Here is a 17,276-nt window from a genome sequence, read left to right on the forward strand (position 1 = left end):
GAAAATCACCCCGACCGGAAATAGGCTGCACAACCGTTCGAATGTTACTCATCAACACACCCACTGATGAGACGACCCACTGGGCATGCTCAAAGGCATGACTGTCAACCCCCACCCCGCCCCCCACCCCAAACGCACGCTCTGAAACGGGCGGGCAAGCCGCTGGACCAAAAACTACACGCTGCTATTATTAGAACCGCTGCTTACATTTAGTCGAAGCATAACTAGCATTTGCCTTAGCCTTAATGTTTGTCACACTGCTTAACAGAAGCAACAACACTGATATGAACCGACCTTATTAAATTGTCCTTGACGTTTGGTTGAAGCTCTTTGTGTCAGGTGCTAGAGGGCACTGATAAGCCTGCATTCTCCTTCATATCACTGCAGTTGAAGTTTTAAATCAGACGATAGCTCAGCCTCATGCAAACACTTGGAATTTCTCCTTGCATTGTCCCCTCACACCATTTTGCATGAGTGAGTGAAGAACTTTCAATGTCAGCCTCAGACCTCCCACAAGGCCACATTTTTAGTCAATGTGAATTTCATGAAAATGTCAAAAGTAATACTGTTCCAATCCACACAGCAGCACAATTAACACAGCTGCGGTACATCCGACGTAATCCCTCCCACCGCCACCTTCTCCTTTTACGTAGCTTCTACCCATCCTAAAATAGCAGGCCACGCTGATCTGACTACAGAAAAACCTAATGCCCAACGAAACAAGCGATGCACTAAAATGGACATATTTTCAGTGTGTTTCATGGAAGGAATTCAGTGACTCATGCGTTTGTCGAGATCCAAGGAAACACGCCCGTGTATGTCTGAAAATAGAGACCCTTTGGAAAGAGAGAGAAAGAGAAAGAGAAAAAAAAAAAAGCCGTGTAGCTCGGCACTCATGTCATAATGGTCCATCAGTGCCAATGCAGAGCTTCCATCAAAGGGGTTTTATAGTTCAGAGCTGAAGTCACACTCTGATGGAGGAGCATACACTTAAGTGGAGCTAATTACATGTGGCTTCTCAGGACAAATGGGCTATCCAGGGGAGACTGAGTGTTTTAAATCAGCGCGCAGCTAATGACCTCCGACTTGTTCTAGTCAATCTCACCCGCTACTTCAGATGCTGTAACCCTCACAAGTCAGGCAACTCTGAAAAATTCTCCTTAAAGTCAGCGTTTGCCACTGGCATTCTCAAAGAATCAAATGACGACATAGCCTTGGCCCCTCGAAACACAAAAAGGATGTGACACAAAAGAAATACAAAGAAAACTGCTCTTTTGATCTGAGGAGACGAAAGACACGAGGTCAGTCAGTGTCTTGGGTGAGGAGTGATTCATCAAAAAGGCCTCAGACAGTGTGTGTGTGTGTGTGTGTGTGTGTGCTGAGAAGGTCAAGGTGCTTCCCTCGCCTGCCTGTGTCACCCGGCAGCCTGCTGAGTCCTGCCATTTGTCTTTACGGGCTAAGAGCCGGGGAGGCAGTGTGTAATGAGGATAGATGAGACAGTAATGAGCTATAGAGTCAATATACTGGCAGGGACCTCATTAAAGCACCACTGTTAGCCCTTCTCCCAGCCCTAACCCCCTGTCACAGGCAGCAATGGGACCATCTGTGTGTCACGGTTACGCAGGCAACAACACGTTCCCAATTTAAATCCCTGCGTTTTCCCCAACTGTCTCCTGGATTGTAGGCTCATTAAACACGCACAAAAAAGGAAAAACATGAAAATTCTTTGAAAATCATATGCAACGTTGCCTCAGTATTCTACATCACAAAGCAAATTGCAAAAAGGAAGAAGAACCTGGTTTGAATGAACGTGGAACTGAGCTCCAAAGTAAGATTCAATAACAAATAGCACTATTTGCTTCACTGTCTTAATAGCCATTCTGTCTAAGAAAACAATAAAAAAAAAAAAACACTATACCCGACTAATTTGTTGGGATGACTACTCCTGTCTAGCCCTATCTGCTCATGACCTCAGTGAGTCGCAGACACCAAAACCACAAACCAAAAGACGAAATATATGACGGATGTGAGAACGCTACTTATAACATCAGCAAAACACACCTCACAGAAATGAATACGACATACAGCGCTGGACTCTGAGACCTTCACAAGGAAGCAAGTTCAATGGCGTGCTTAGATAGAGAACAATCCCTGCAGTACCACAGACCAGAGGAACTCTGACTGCAAACAGCGATATGATTACGTTTCCACTTGACTTGATATATCAACTCAACACACACAAACACAATCTTATCGCCCATGCCTTACCTCTCATTCTGGCTTCCACAAACACTTGCTGCTGTTCAGGGCAGTCTTGTGGTGTGACAGATTACTCGATGTGTCAGAAGGGGGTGTGGACCGCACAAGCCAAACAAGAGCACGACATCTGGAAGTGCGTGGGCTGGATTTTACCCAACACTTCACCAAACCTGTTTTTGCATGATCAGGAAACAGGTCTTCTCAGCCAAAAGACCCCTGGCCGCGTTAAGCTCAAAAGCACGAGTGCTTGGGGCTCATATCAATGATTTCACTGATATTCGGAACAAATTCCAACCTATGCCCCAATCTAATTCCTCCGTAATCTCTAACGCATGCAAAAAGCTACTTAACTTGTTTGGTGTGTCCAATGAATGAGTCGCACTTTGGTCAATATGACTGATGGTAAACAAGGCAGTCGGGAAAAAAAAAAAAAGAGGAAAGAATTTCTTAAGTCTCTCTTGACTGTTCAAGAAAATGAAAAGCCGGCGTTTCAGCAACATCCAAAAAACTCTAAACAGAGGGAGCAAACAAACATTGCGACTCTTCTTAACAGAAAGGTGACATCCAGGCCAATATACATGATCTGACTTGCTCAGTCGCTCCAGCAGAGGGTAGAACCACTGACAGCCAGAAACTCTAACCTCACATTCTTCAACATTTCAACATTCCTAATAGTAATTACGCTTTAAGCTAAAATCAGCCCAAATTCAGGGGGTACTTACTGGTTATTAGTGAGAATCCAGATAAGAGCGAGAAGAATTAGGCTGTCTGAGGCTTGTGAAAAAACCTCAACACACTCACAGACAAACCATCCTCAAGTCAAAATGTTTCCTCATTTCCTGTTGCACACACTTGCAGTCCCACCCACATGAGAAAGAGTCTGAGCTGTGCTGGCAAACAGTCAGTCGTCAGTCCGGCCAGAAAGTCAGGAAGTACCAGAGGCACTCACAGCTCTGATGTGTCTCTCTCTTTCTGAGAGAGGATGGTAGGGAAGGGAGGAGTAGAAGGACAGACAGAGAGAGAGAGGGAGAGAGAGAGAGAGGGAGAGAGAGAGAGAGGGAGAGAGAGAGAGAGAGAGAGAGAGAGAGAGAGAGAGAGCTACCCTGGCTGCTTTTTCCTGTGCTGCCAGATGCATGACAGTGAAAGAGCACAACACACATCATCACAAACACACCTTGACAACTGCCATGCTTTCACACTTCTATTTACAGCTAAAGGTAATCATACACAGGGATTCCTGCTAAAAATAAAAATAACATAAACTGAAACATCCCTTCATGCACTGCCATATGATCCAGCATGGTCCCTCACTGCTGCTTCAGCCTAAAATAAACTGAAACAAACCCAGAGGCACTACTTCATCTCAGACTGACAGGTCAAATCTGAGTGGGAGCAAAATAAAAGAGACACTTAAAAGCAACCCACACCCACTCTCCTACACACACATACACAAAAAAATCCTTACACAGCATTCTTAGATTTAAGTGCTATAATGTGAATGGTGTATGGACAATCTTTTTTTGACATATTTACGCGTTAATCCATCCTGTGTATCTACATGGTTATGTATTCACAGATGACGTGGTTCTGGTGCCTTTTAGGGTAAAAAGGACAAAAGAAAAAAGACATTCTGAGGCCATTACTGTATAGTGCTGAGAAGAAAGGAAGGAGGGGGAAAAAAAAAAGGAAACAGATGAACCATGAAATGCACCTGACAGGGAGGGAAATGGTACATCACCCTAGCGAGACAGCTTACAACCCACACAGCGCAGCCTTCGTTCCAAGCCTCCAGCTGCCCACTTTCGCTGCTTACACCTTTCACTGACAGCCATCACCCATCACTGAACCTCCAGGCCCTCGAGGTGCACAGAAAACCCACTGCCACAAATTGAATGGGCAGAAAAATGGGAATCATTACACAATATTCAGAGGCCCATATCACAAATGAGTGTCTCCAAAACATATCTAGGGCTCAGATTCTAGAAATGTTTGATTTGATTTGTTCAGCCACATTTTCGAGGGAAAATGATAAAATAATTTGCCAGTGGAGCAGAATGAGCAGCCTGTATGGTGTATTAGGATGACCTGAGCTTCCAGGATGAGCTTATTGGTATTCAAAAGGAGCTGTAATATCGGTACCACTCCATAATGAGTAATACGGCCCTGCGCTAAAAGGGGCAGAGGAGAATGAGAGTCCTTTGTTACTGTCACACTGTTGTTCTCCAGTTTGTTCATGGTGTGGTTTCTTCAAACCCCGTAATCAAGGCCTCCGACAAAGATCATAAATACTACACAATACACAAACACACAGGACTATACACACACACACACACACACACGTACACGCATAAACACAGCGGCCTGTGGGACAGTTGGGCAGCACAGAAAATACACTTTTACATAACTCTTCAATGAGGCTGCTGGACTCCACACAGAATATGCAGAAATTACGCAACACACTGGGGAACCAATTATCTGTAAGTAATGTTACTATGACTGAGGAACATCTTTTCTTTCATAGTAATGCGGTAAGACAACCGTGAGGAGATTCGTTATACAAACTGCTTTTATAATAGAAACAGGGAAATGATGAAGGTACCCTAACAACAGCTAAGCACACGGACCCACAGTTTCATTAAAGCCAACATTCAGTCACAATATTACTGAGAATTTATACAAAAAAGTTAAACACCCTCCACTAATGCAATCCATCCTTCAGCATGGATTAAAGCTGACAGTTCATTCCAACGAGGCAAAGATATCATAATAAAGAGGATGGACCAGGCCTCTGGAATCCTCTTACAGTAATCTCAATTTCTCTTTCTAGCAAAAAATCTGTTGGTATCATATAGTAGCTGCACTTTTCATATATGTTAAATGATTATTCTCTAGCAATGCACTCAGGGAGGTCTACACTCTCATTAGGTTCTCCGTGTGGAGTTGAAACTCTTATTTCAGATGACAGCTCCCTCTAATGTGCTAGAGAACACTGAACCCTAAGGAGCCTCCAGCTGCTGTCAGCACAAATTAGACTATATGATAGATTCTAATTTATAACAAGAGCTCATACTAGAATAAGTGTCGTCTTCTCACAGAATGGCAGCTTTTATAAAACAACAGAGTCATACAGTTACATTTAGAGAAGTGCTACAAGCACAAGGCCAGAAGGTTCTGCAAATCAAAAGTCTATAGACAAATTGTTTTTGAAAACGTGGCCACTTTTACTGCTGTCTTATCTAATCAGGAAAACAAAGCTCACAGCATTACAGAATACCACACCCATTTACTGTCTAATGAATCAGGCAATTTTTCATATATATATGTGTGTGTATATATATACTTAGACATATACTGAAACATTCACCTAACACCACAGCTGAATTTGCACATTAGACATACATTAGACAGCTGTGGTGTTAGGTGAATGTTTCCTCTGGCTCAGAAAAATCCAAAGTGAAATGGTTGAGGGTGGGAGTCAGCAGTCCCATCAAAGGGTATACTGCATGGAAAATTAAAAACAACCGCAGAAGTTTCCCACAGGAATACACACACACACACAGGAGTGACAAGTGGGTAACGGACCTCTGTGTGAAACATATATAAATGTAACCAGCGATACATCTTTTATGAGATAATGCATTATCAAACGAAGATGTACCGCCGTAAGTACAAACATCTTAATCGACTCAGGTGACGATTTCACTGCACTGGTCAACAGAACTACTTGAAATTACACAGGGAGACAGCCTATTATGACTGGGTCAACAAAGTGTGAAGTCAAGTAACAAAGACACGAGTCACAATTGAAAACCACTATCTGCTGTTATCATCAAGAAATAGAAAAGAGTGAGTGGAATGACCGATATTTTTACACACAGGAAAATGCGCACACATTAGCCTAAATTTACTAATTGACACTTCAGCGTTTACCATACGTACAGAGTACAGTATGGTTAATTTGCATTTGTAAGATTGTAACACCCAGCCAAAGGCAAGACACAATTAATCTAATGGAAACCAATACACGTTGTTAAACCTGTTCTCTACATTGGCAAGCTGGCTGGTTCACTTTTGATAGCTTCGTCTGCCTGTGAATTTAGAGTTGAGAATTGCAAGGCTGTGCTCGAATAAGGAAAAGAGTGAGTGGATTTTCTGCCATACCCCTGCCTGCAAAATGTGCACCGTAAAAACTACAAAACAGCGCGTTAAGCCCCCAATATTTCACACATTCCAAGCTAACGTTAATTGAAGGTGCCAAGCTTGCTAGCTATAAAGGTTAGCTAGATAAGTGGCTTTCGTCACGCTAGCAGGCTAGCTTGAGTGGTCGAAACAAATGCACGCTATTGGCGAGAAAAGCAACTACTGTTTAGTTTGAAAATACTCACTGTCATGCTATTCTGCTGTATTCTCCACGTTTACTTTCGCTTCGACCGGAGGCAGTTATCAATTACTCCGTAAATTTAATAAATTATTCAACACCATCAAGTCCTCCATCTTCATTACTTTCACAATTCAAACTAGCTTGGACTACAGTATGATCGCAGATTGTCAAAACAATGGACCAATAGCAGTAAACCATATAAACCCTGCTGCGCACATCTACAAATAGCAGCCAATCAGTTGCAAGTCAGGGCGGGAATAATGATTTCCATGAGTGGGGTAGGTTGTTGTAGATAAGGCTATCCGAGACTTTTTTTCAGTATAGTGCTGAGCAGTTGAACAGTTTATAGTATCCGGAACATTAGAAATGTAATTACATTGTTTTTCAGTGCATCGCTGGAAACTGCAGATTTCGGACCAGAAAAGCAAACAATCGTTTGGCTGTACAGACTCGGTTTCACAAAAGCATCAGGATTGAATTAAAACTGTTAAGCATAAGCAGTGAGGCATACAAGGCTCAAGTATCAAGTATCTCGCCTCAAGTATCTAACATGAGGTTGGGACATTTTGTGGGGAAAAGCAGACTAAAACCATAAAATAAAATTCCTTGTGGTGTCTTACAATTCATGCTAAGCATCTTGAGGAAACATAACTTCCAAATTTCTGGAACTCATCTGCACTTGAGTCTGTTTTCCCAACACTGGACAACACAAATTATTGGCCTAAAAAAGCCATATCAATTGTTCAATTTGTCCTGCGACCATGTTCCTATAAACTGAATTAGTTTTTAAATTCAGTGTTACAAAGATAATTGTACCTTATCACTGACACTTATGAAAATGTTTGGATATGAAAACAGCTCAGAATAAAAAATCATTATAATACTGATCAAAATCATAAGATGATATGCTGTTGGGCCCTTGAGAACACATGTAGAAATGTACTTTATCCGGTTATCAAAAGGTTTTGTGGATTGTAACAAATTGTGGAAATGTCAGTATAACATGCTCAAAACTGTTCATTTGTATGATGTAAATTTTTCTCAGTTCTAAAGTTGTATCCATTTATATTATGAAAATCAACAATACCAGTAATGTGCAAGACTCATATTTACTATTTCTGTGAATGAATTAATGTTTTACATTTACCATATTCTGTTTATGAAGTGAATAAATCTCAAAGCACAAAAAATGTCCATTGCCAAAGTTTGCAGCGCAGTATCCAACCACAGTATATTGTTACGTAACTGGCAATGCACTGTACTACTTTACAACTGGTTTAGTGTTATTTTCCATAAAACAGTAAACTAGAGCCACATTATAGATTCTTACTTGGTCCATCGATGCCTTTCACATTCTCAATACACATAATAGAAAACTATCTTCATATATAATAAATAACATGCATTTTCAGTTGTTCTAGGTACGTATATAACAGTAATAAAGTAATATTCACTACGCATGAGATGAACATGCTATGACCTTATGGAATAATTACATTTTTCCAAGTATTGATTTAAAAGAGATACCTACATACCTACAGCCAGCAAAAGACTAACATACTACAGTCTAGACTGAGTTGAGAGTCACTTCCAAAAAAGGCTTAAAAACACAGAAGACTATAAATCATCCAGAGGTCTAGTGCCTCAGCTCTGCTTTTTATGTTTCTACAACTCTGAGCTACTTTTATATCAGTCTTGCCTGATACTTTATGCTTTTCTAGTTCTATTCTTGGAAATAAAAAAAAAAAAAGTCATTTGTAATTTTTCTACAAATCTGGATTTTGTTAAACAAAACAGATTTTTTTTCTCTGTGCCAGCTGCATAATGATAATAAAAATGAAAAAGGAACATCAAGAAAATATTACACATTATCATGCCTCCATACCACTTTAGATTAAGAACAAAAATGATCATTCTACAGTATTAACTCTGCATATCTAGTTTGCATCTCTCATTAAGTTTCCAAACACGTGTAAATGTTGTCCTCTTCCCTAATGGACTCAAGGGCTGACTCCAGATAGCAGGGCTGCTTCATTAAGCAGTTTCCCAGCTTCCTCCCTGTAGCATGGCGACAGCTCTTTGACCCTGCGGGTTTCCCTGAGGTTCTCTCTCAAGTTGTCCCCCAGCCGTGTCTCCTCCTGGTGATTTGGAGCAGCCTCTCTCACTTGCTGGATCAGATTCTGCTCAGCCTTCAAAAGCCAGTTAATCAGCTCCTGGAGCGTGGTTCCCTTTGACACAACAATTTTAGCCGACTGGGACAGACTCCTAACATCCTCTTGTGTCCGCTGAAGCTTGACAGGTACATCATCTGCTGGCTCCACAGCCAATGAGAAGTCATAACCTTTCATCTGTAGCTTAATGTGGTATTTATCTACAGAGGAAGAAAAGGAGAGGGAACATAGAGCGCTACTTCATGTGCCCAAAATAATCCAGCATGCATGATTAATTACAAGAGATATTAATTACAAGTACAATAACTTCTTGAGTTTTCCTCCAAAAAAAATGTATCTCATCCGAGAAATGAAATCTCAGCTGCATGTGCACTACACAATCTGATACTGCCATCTGGAGACTGTGATTCATTACAGAGCTCTCTCCTTGACTCACCATGATCTTCCTTGATATTCCTTATACATTCAGACAGACTGCCTGAAGAACAGCGATAGCGGTAGCTAAGTTTATTCAAGCTTTCCACCATTGCCTCGTAGTTTTTATGCTGCTGATTGAACGTCTCAGCGACGTCTGCAAAACGTTGATCAAGTTCTGGAACCCCAACATGTCGAGCGGTAAATCCGCCACTTCTCTGAGCATTGTCTGAGACAGGGTAGAGTTCAAAAATATTTGTAATAAACTGTTCAAGCAGAATATACTCTCAGATTATAAATATCTAGTGGGTAGATTCAGAGGATAAGAAAGAATATGACTGCAAAGAGAAGATCACATGGGCTGGAAACAACAGCTGTTTGTTACATTCGCCTGAACTGACCATTAGATGGTGAGTGGAACTGTCTTGCAGAAGCTGGTGCATGCTGTGGATTTGACCCCAAAAGAGGCTGCCTCTGAGAAAGATGATGTCAGTATTATGACACTGAAACAGTGATCATTTTGAAACCTGCCAAACATGCCTTCCTGGCAATACAGTCAAATGTCTCCAAGTTTGGCTTTGGCAGCTTGTCAGTGAGCAGTGTCTGTAATATCCACATCTATTAAAATGAGGGCAGAATAGCAACAATACTGATAAGAGATTACACCCTTTAAAAGATAAACATGACCTGCCACTGCTTGTTAATTTAGAAATTTATCAAATAACCTCTACCTTTCATGATGTGATTAACTGTTTTGTTGATATTACACACCAAGTGTTTACTCTTGAAACATGAAAACCTACGGCATGAACTAAATCATTGCTCAACACTGAATCAGCGACACACATTACATGAAGCTCAATCTCTTGTTCTCTTTGCTCTCAAATCCCCATTCCTGACCCAATTTCTATACAAGTCCACTAATTAGAGTGGAACGCACAAGTGAAGTTGAGGTCGAGATTACTGACCAAAAATCATAACGTTTTGTGCATTTATGCGTACATGCAAGGGCATGTAGACTATTTTAATCACCGAAACAACTGGAGTTTTAATCAGCCCCACGTTTGTCGCTTTCAGTTTCTTTAATGGATTGTTAATGCGTTGTCTAAACACCAGTAAACAGCGTTAGCAGGTCCTGTCACTTGATCGAATACTTTCTCCCCGAACTTCCTATTATTTCAGTAAATCATCGATTTAATGCTACACATTTTGTCACGCAAACATACCTCATTTGCCTCTGAACCCCAGCTAAAACAACAGCAACACCATTCCATCGTTAACTGTATAACTGAGATTCACTGCCTGTGTCGTCAGAGTCATGAGACCTGGAAATGAGGCAAAGTGCTGACAAATGGAGGTAGACACCTGCGCCGAAACTTTGTGCTGCCCCCGAAAACCCAAGCGCAACTGGTCCTTGTGGAGACAAAGATCAATATTTTTTAAAACTGTTCAGTAATTATCCACAACGAATGCCGTAGATAGAGTTCTAGTGTGTTCTTGTGGTTAACAATCCAAAAGTTTATAAACGGGAAAGTATGTTGCTTGCTCTAAAAGAGAGCGAGTCTAAAGTTGTTCATTTAGGCTACACCTAACTGTAGATGAACTGTAGGGAGCAGCATTGCATCAAAGTTAATGTCAGGATGATACGAGACGTCTTGGTGAAGCCCCATAAGAAGAAGAAAATAAAGAAGAGGAAGAAGAATGGTTTTGGCATTGCACTGCGGCATTAAACTGAAACGTCTAAAATGAGTTAATGCTGATTGTTCAAAAGATTTATATACCTCAGGCATTTTGGTTATTTCGCAATGGAAGGCAGGTGTCATTCTGGGGAGTTCAGTGCCTTTACTGTGCATCGAATTGAGAAAGTTTCTTGCATAGATCTGGCATGCATGAAAAAAGGGGAAAAAAAAAACTTGTTCTGTTTAAAAAGTCAAATATAACAAGAAATCTCTATGAGTCGTCAAGCGTCATGAATTGCATCTATCTGATGTCTGGAGACAGTGTAACTACCATATTGCTGTCAGTTTGTGAACAGTTGTTTTTGCTAAACAAATTTAACCCGCACAGACAAACTAGGCAATGAGAATGTAAAAGAAGGCAAGCTAAACAAAGCTTAAACAGCTGTTTGTAATTTTCGTTTTATGTGGTGTTCTGTGACAGAGCTACCTGCTGTGAGTCTAGTGCGCTGCGCGGGCGGCGAGCGAGGGATGGACGGCTGCGGGCTCTGTGATTTCCTCTCCTCCCGCGCAGATAGCTCGGTGCACCGTATCATTTCGCTGTCATCGAGGGACTCGTTAGCCCAACGCGTTAATGAAGGTTGTGAGCGTGTAAGGAATAAAGAAGTATTGACGGATGAAGAGGGCGCCGTTTTCCTGTAGAGGATGAGCACACTGTCTCCGGCTGCAGGTGTTTGTGCTGACAAACGGGAAAAGCGGTCTAGTAGGTGCCAATTGAGCAGAAAATGAAAAAGAACCGCGGGAAGACAACCATTATTTGTGGGCGAGGGATGTTCATCAAGCTGAAGCAATCATGCGTCAAACAATGGTGCTCACAATAAACTGTCGATTGGCTTGCAATCCTGTCGCTGCGCTACGGGTGGCCCAATATTCTTGTATTAAGAAAATACTCAAACTAACGTTTAACAATGGGCTCATGAGCTAACACTGTCCGCAAACCCCTATGTCGGTTTCGATAGCCTTTAAGATATCAGTCCGGTGATTCAATTCAACTCTCTGCTATATCCAGGCAATATTCACTCCACGGCAGCTCTCATACGAACTGGAATAGGTGTAATGATATCACAAGGCTGAAAACAGGATGAAATTGCAAAACGACGAAGACTAACTTGAAGGCAACAAACTCGTTTACTACAGTAATTTCAGTGAGGGGGCTGGCACCGTTGGCTTGACGTCAATTAGTCAATGAACCCAACTGAGGTATTAAGGTTTGGAATAATCAGTGTCTTGGAGAAAACTTTTTCTGTTATGTTACGTCACGTATCTTGTTAAACACACATCACCAAAAAAGTTAGTTATATGCCATTATTAATCAGTTGATGAGTTTTTGCCAAATTCTAACAAATGGGCCCAGACGTCCTGCCTAGTAACTAAGCCCTTAATGTTCTTGAACCTCGCTGAATCCAGCTTGGAAACAACACTATTCAACTTTCACTATAGCTTCCCCTAGTAATTAACTAGCACTTCTTCAACCAGCAACCCAATAATAACCAGCGGCAAAAAAACAAATGAATTCATTTCCAGCTGACACGCTACTACAGCCTTCTGAGGTATATTCACATGTGGAGGACGGAAGAGCTTGAAAAAAAAAATTCCCGCGAAACTTTTTTGGACTATTCCATTTCGAATTTAGCTAAATGAGAGGGGTGATATTTGTAAATCAATGGAGATTTGTTTGTAATTTCAAATAGAGACTCAATTACAGTAACAACGTTTTTGAATGTGTATATCATCTAATCACACAGTTTTAGTAGTTAAGTATATCGCAGTTATTGTGCGGTAATATAGCTGTCATTATAGTGTCTTAGAACACTGTGCACCCCTGTTTTTTCAGCCTGAGTGCATCTTTACGTGTTGTTTTTTAAAACGCTAGCGTGTTTCAGGTGACTGAGCTTTCTCTGAGTGTAACAATTTCAGGGCCCATTGTTATTGTTATAAAATGCCTCTTTCTACTAAGGTAAGTGATGTTAGCTTATTTCGTAGAGAATTTCGTTATTCTCGGTATTTAATGGGATTTATTTCAGAGTAATTCAGTCAGGACTTTAGGACACACCAGGCATCACCTTCAAAGTAACTTTACGGTAACAACAATGAACTTATCATGTAATTTAGTCCAGTGATAATGAATCGAGATGGTTTGAATGAGTAAAGTTCTGTCTGGAATTACTCACGTATATGCAACAAAGTGACGACCCATTATAATACATTATCAAAATAAAATGAAGGATTGGCGCTTCTAGACTTATCATCAGTATGAGCTTCATACTTAATACATTGCCGGTTATTTAACACGACTGATTATTGTCATTTGTAGAGATCGATAATGGAGATATTTGAAAGTCCCAGTGAGGACGAAGATTTCCTGGGCTTCATAACAACATCCAGTCATCTCCACAGTGTGGACTCTTGGAAGACAGTGAGTGCATCTTTATGAAAAATCCAGAGCCCTTTGTGTGTTTAGTCATTGGACTAGTAATAGACTGGACCAGTTGCCAAAGAAATTCTGTTGGTATATCAGCTAATAGATTTTTCCCCTGGCCTAAATGACCTATATGAAGCCGCTTACAATGTACAATTTGAGTCGTAAATTGTGTGTTCATGGAAATTCAGAGAGTGTTGTTGTTTAAATGGTGATATTGAAATGCTAATGGTGCAGCTAATATTTTTTGTCTCCCTAGGACCTTTGTTTTAGGTCTAAATTTATAACTGACGAGCTGGCACAGATTTTCACGGAGACAGATAGCGAGGAAGAGTTTGAGGGCTTCAGCAAAGAGGACGGTGTACAACGCAAAGGCTGGAGAAGATCTACGGTATAGTATTAAATGCCAAGTATTATAGTATTAAACTCATTGTCAGCTGTAGATCCTTGTGTTATCTTTTCTCATTAATTTCTCATTTCATTTTCACCTCACTGTCAGTCAATGGAGTCAGAGCAGAGCAGTGAGGAAGACAATGGATTTTATTCAGAGGAAGAAGCTCAACCGAAGAGACGAAGCTCTGGGCTGTGTGTGGCATTCAGGTTCCCTGGCAAGAGAAACTCCACCCACAAGAGCGGTGTGGTTAAGACAGAGACTAAGGTACCTCTGTCCAGGAGTTCACCTGTCAACGCGAAGCTGAAAGAAAAAAGTAAGAAAAGGAGAAGGGACCAGGAAGATGAGGTTCTGCTATGCCAAAATGGAAGAATCGAAGATAAATCTCATGCAAAAAGTAAAGAAACCCCTCAGGAAGATCACGACCCCACTGAGGCGTCACAAATATTGAACAAAAGAGAGAGAAATATTCAGGAGAACAAAGCTATGGTAAAGAGCTTTATTTTTAAGCACCTAAACGCATATCTGGTATCATACACTGCTCTTTTAAATACCGTTTGTGTCATTTTGTGTTATTTTCAGCTTGCAAAGTTATTTGCTGACCTGAGTTCATTGCCTGAACTGAGCCAGATGGCAACACCAGCAGTGAGTTTTCTTTCCTTTTTTTAAAATTTTATTTCAGTGCAGCATATTTAAAAGCCTCAAACTTTAGCCTTTGCAATAACTTACCATAGAGCAAACCACTGGCCGAAGGTACCTATGATCATGACTCAACATTTCTAATAGGCTGATCTAATTGAACGCCACTGACGTTTACCATTGCGTTGCTATTGAACTGAAGAGAATAATAATGCCCGTAAATGAGCTTATCTCTGGGGAGCTAAAGCTGGAGATACAGACTCACCAGGGATTATGTGGGAATGATATCTTAAACACACTTCCCTTCAATGCATGTCTTAGGCTGTTTGGGAAACATCCCCCAAAATATCTTTGACCCCCCCCCCTCCCCCCCTCCCTCCCCTGCCCCCGCCCCCTGAACCCCCCCTCTCCGATATCTTTAGTACAGCATTCATGTTGCTCTCCTCCGACGGTTGTTTGAGAGATGTTTTTCTTTTTAATAGAAGAGGACAAAGAAGCCCTCCCCAAAGAAGCGGGTTTCTGACGTGCAGAGCGAGAGGCGTAACCCCACCCGCAAAGCGCGGCCCCCTGAGCACTTTGGGCTGGAGGAGAAGGAAGAGTCTTCCCCTAAGGGGGTGAAGAAGCTTACTGACTTCAAAGCAGTAAACATCAAACGACTGATTGAGGTAAACTCATGATGAAAGCACACGCTACATATTTATGGTTGTACCGTTAGATTTCATGAATGATGTCGGGATGCCTAAATGAACTGCTGTAGGCCTATGTGAGAAATACCCATAAACATGTTGCATATCTCCCCTGTGAGGACGCCCTCTGTGCGATCCAGTTCAGTCATTTCTATCAAACTATTACAAACCAGCAGATATATCTCATTATTTTCACATAACTGTTTCTCCTAAAATGTTACTGAAAACAGTTTGGCGAGCTCAGTACAAAGACCACTCTGAGCTACTAAGTGTCAAAAGACCTTAGAGAGACTCAGATAGGTGTAGCTTACCTTCAACCTGCCCCATCCTTTTTTTTCTCAATAGCATTAAATCCTCATGTAAATAAATGAAGTCATAGAGTTAATTCTGTGATATTGTTGTGAGACCATTTCAGGTGTTAAACCAGGTCCATACCCGGTTTACATCTATATGCCAGAGACTCTCTCTCTTTTTTTTTTTTTTTTAAACTCTGAACACAGCATGAAAACGGAAAAGTGGTGGTTAAAAGTCTCAGCTCTTAAATGATTGTCATAGATTTTGCTTATCCAACATTGTAAATAAATAGAAGTCTGAACTTTCACCTCAATGAAAACAAAACAAAGGTGGATGAGGAAAGTCGCGAAGACAGGCGAAACCAGGCGAAACGTTCTCGGAAACATCGCGTCGTGCGGATGCCAGATGATATTACGGAAGAGGAACTTGAAAACGTGGCTGACCGCGCCAAAGACAAAATCCATGATAAAGACAATGTAAGGGTTTGGTTTTAATGTCACATAATACCTTTTTAAAATCTGTCACCACTGATATGATTTAATCGTTTCTCATGTATTCTGTAAAAATAGCTGAATTTAATCTGTGTTAGTATACCGAACGTTTCTAAATTGTATTCTTTGCACAACACATTGTCACCTCTGTCACTGAGCCAGTCTAAGTGTAACTGAAACCTTCCAGGGAAGCACTTGTCACCAGTGCAGACAGAAGACTCTGGATACGAAGACAGAGTGCAGGAATCCCCTATGTCCAGGGGTCAAGGGTCAGTTCTGTGGACCCTGTCTGCGCAACCGCTATGGAGAAGATGTCAGAACAGTGCTATTAGATCCTGTGAGTGTGTGTGTGTGTGTACACGTGACTTTATACGCATGTAAATCTCATATAGATTTTTTTACTGGAATATCTCGATGTTGTTAAAACAAAACATGAAAAGCAGATGTCATTTTACTGAAGTGGGTTTAGTAACGGCGTGGTGTTTTTTGTTTGAGACATGGGAGTGCCCGATCTGTCGGGGGGTGTGCAACTGTAGCCTGTGCAGGAAACGAGACGGGCGCTGTGCCACCGGAGCCCTCACCCGAATGGCCAAGTACTTTGGCCACAGCAGCGTCAGGGACTACCTGGAGAAGTAAGCCGGCTTTTACTCCTGATGTGACATTTACATGTTAATATAGATGTTAGTGTACAATCTTACAAAAAGAGACTGCGCTCGAAGGACTGTGATCTGTCGTCAAGGGAAACAGCATAGAAGCTGTTATGACCTTTACTGATCTTAAGCGTGCTCATAGATCTTTATCGATTAGCTTACCCAGGTAACATAAAGTTAGTCAGATTTACATTAAAATAAGTCGGCATCCCTGACCCCCTCCCGCTACCCCACCACCACCCCTACCTCATTTTTTTTTCTGTCAAACCGAAAACCGTGGCTTCGCTGTGGTTACAGACATATGAAATAAACTGTTGTCTTGTTTTCCCTTTTTATCCACAGTCTCCAGAATGAACTGTCATAAGAGCAGGTGTGACAGCCATACACAGAAAACCAGGTTCCATTTGAGACCTGAAGAGATTCAGAAGGCACATGAGGAAAAGCCTTGTTAAACTGCTCCACCTAAGATACTGAAGGTTTAGGTCTGAAACTTTCAGATGTATCTCTGTGAAGAATAACTGATTACTGTAACCTTTTTTTTTTCTTTTTGATTTTATTTCTGTTTTATTCTCAAGGCAAATGTTTTTCGGACAGAGAGATTTTTGTGTTCTTTGAAAATAATCTTAAAAGGTAGGTGCAAAGACCAGATCTGTAAGAGTTGTTTTTTTTTCCCTGGAACACATTCCTCCTGTGTGTTTAAGGGAAAGTAGTCAGGAGTTAAATGATTAGAGTTCTGTAATGTTTT

The 17,276-nt window shown here is 41.2% G+C and overlaps 3 protein-coding genes across 3 annotated transcripts in view; 1 reads left to right on the top strand and 2 right to left on the bottom strand.

The window, feature by feature from the left end:
- The window catches only part of hycc1 (hyccin PI4KA lipid kinase complex subunit 1), an 18,675-nt gene extending 11,961 nt beyond the window's left edge, over positions 1 to 6,714 (bottom strand). Inside the window, exon 1 of the mRNA XM_030789141.1 lies at positions 6,645 to 6,714. The gene's annotated coding sequence lies outside the window, so the exon portion shown is untranslated. The remainder of the gene's footprint in view (positions 1 to 6,644) is intronic.
- Positions 6,715 to 7,812: 1,098 nt separating this feature from the next.
- Positions 7,813 to 10,538, bottom strand: LOC115825626 (uncharacterized). Its single transcript, XM_030789410.1, has 4 exons — positions 10,452 to 10,538; positions 9,627 to 9,699; positions 9,248 to 9,454; positions 7,813 to 9,011 (listed from the first exon to the last, which is right to left on the bottom strand). Exons 1-4 carry the CDS (start codon positions 10,497 to 10,499, stop codon positions 8,641 to 8,643), a joined length of 699 nt encoding a protein of 232 aa, XP_030645270.1. The 5' UTR covers positions 10,500 to 10,538; the 3' UTR covers positions 7,813 to 8,640.
- A 2,746-nt stretch (positions 10,539 to 13,284) lies between these two features.
- cdca7b (cell division cycle associated 7b) lies at positions 13,285 to 16,517 on the top strand. The gene is made up of 8 exons (XM_030788509.1): positions 13,285 to 13,377; positions 13,640 to 13,771; positions 13,880 to 14,260; positions 14,354 to 14,416; positions 14,893 to 15,075; positions 15,720 to 15,866; positions 16,069 to 16,218; positions 16,377 to 16,517. The coding sequence occupies exons 1-8, from the start codon at positions 13,285 to 13,287 to the stop codon at positions 16,515 to 16,517; spliced, it is 1,290 nt and encodes a 429-aa protein (XP_030644369.1).
- Positions 16,518 to 17,276: the final 759 nt, after the last annotated feature.

This window comes from Chanos chanos, chromosome 12 (assembly GCF_902362185.1).
Source record: "Chanos chanos chromosome 12, fChaCha1.1, whole genome shotgun sequence".
NCBI classification, from domain to species: Eukaryota; Metazoa; Chordata; class Actinopteri; order Gonorynchiformes; family Chanidae; genus Chanos; species Chanos chanos.

Coding starts and splice junctions, on each gene's coding strand:
- cdca7b (XM_030788509.1), top strand. CDS start 13,285: ATGGAGATATTTGAAAGTCCCAGTGAGGACGAAGATTTCCTGGGCTTC. Junction 14,261..14,353: donor TTCAGGAGAACAAAGCTATG/GTAAAGAGCTTT, acceptor TGTTATTTTCAG/CTTGCAAAGTTATTTGCTGA. Junction 16,219..16,376: donor GAACAGTGCTATTAGATCCT/GTGAGTGTGTGT, acceptor TTTTTGTTTGAG/ACATGGGAGTGCCCGATCTG.
- LOC115825626 (XM_030789410.1), bottom strand. CDS start 10,499: ATGGAATGGTGTTGCTGTTGTTTTAGCTGGGGTTCAGAGGCAAATGAG. Junction 9,455..9,626: donor GTTCCACTCACCATCTAATG/GTCAGTTCAGGC, acceptor ACCCTGTCTCAG/ACAATGCTCAGAGAAGTGGC. Junction 9,012..9,247: donor GAATATCAAGGAAGATCATG/GTGAGTCAAGGA, acceptor CTTCCTCTGTAG/ATAAATACCACATTAAGCTA.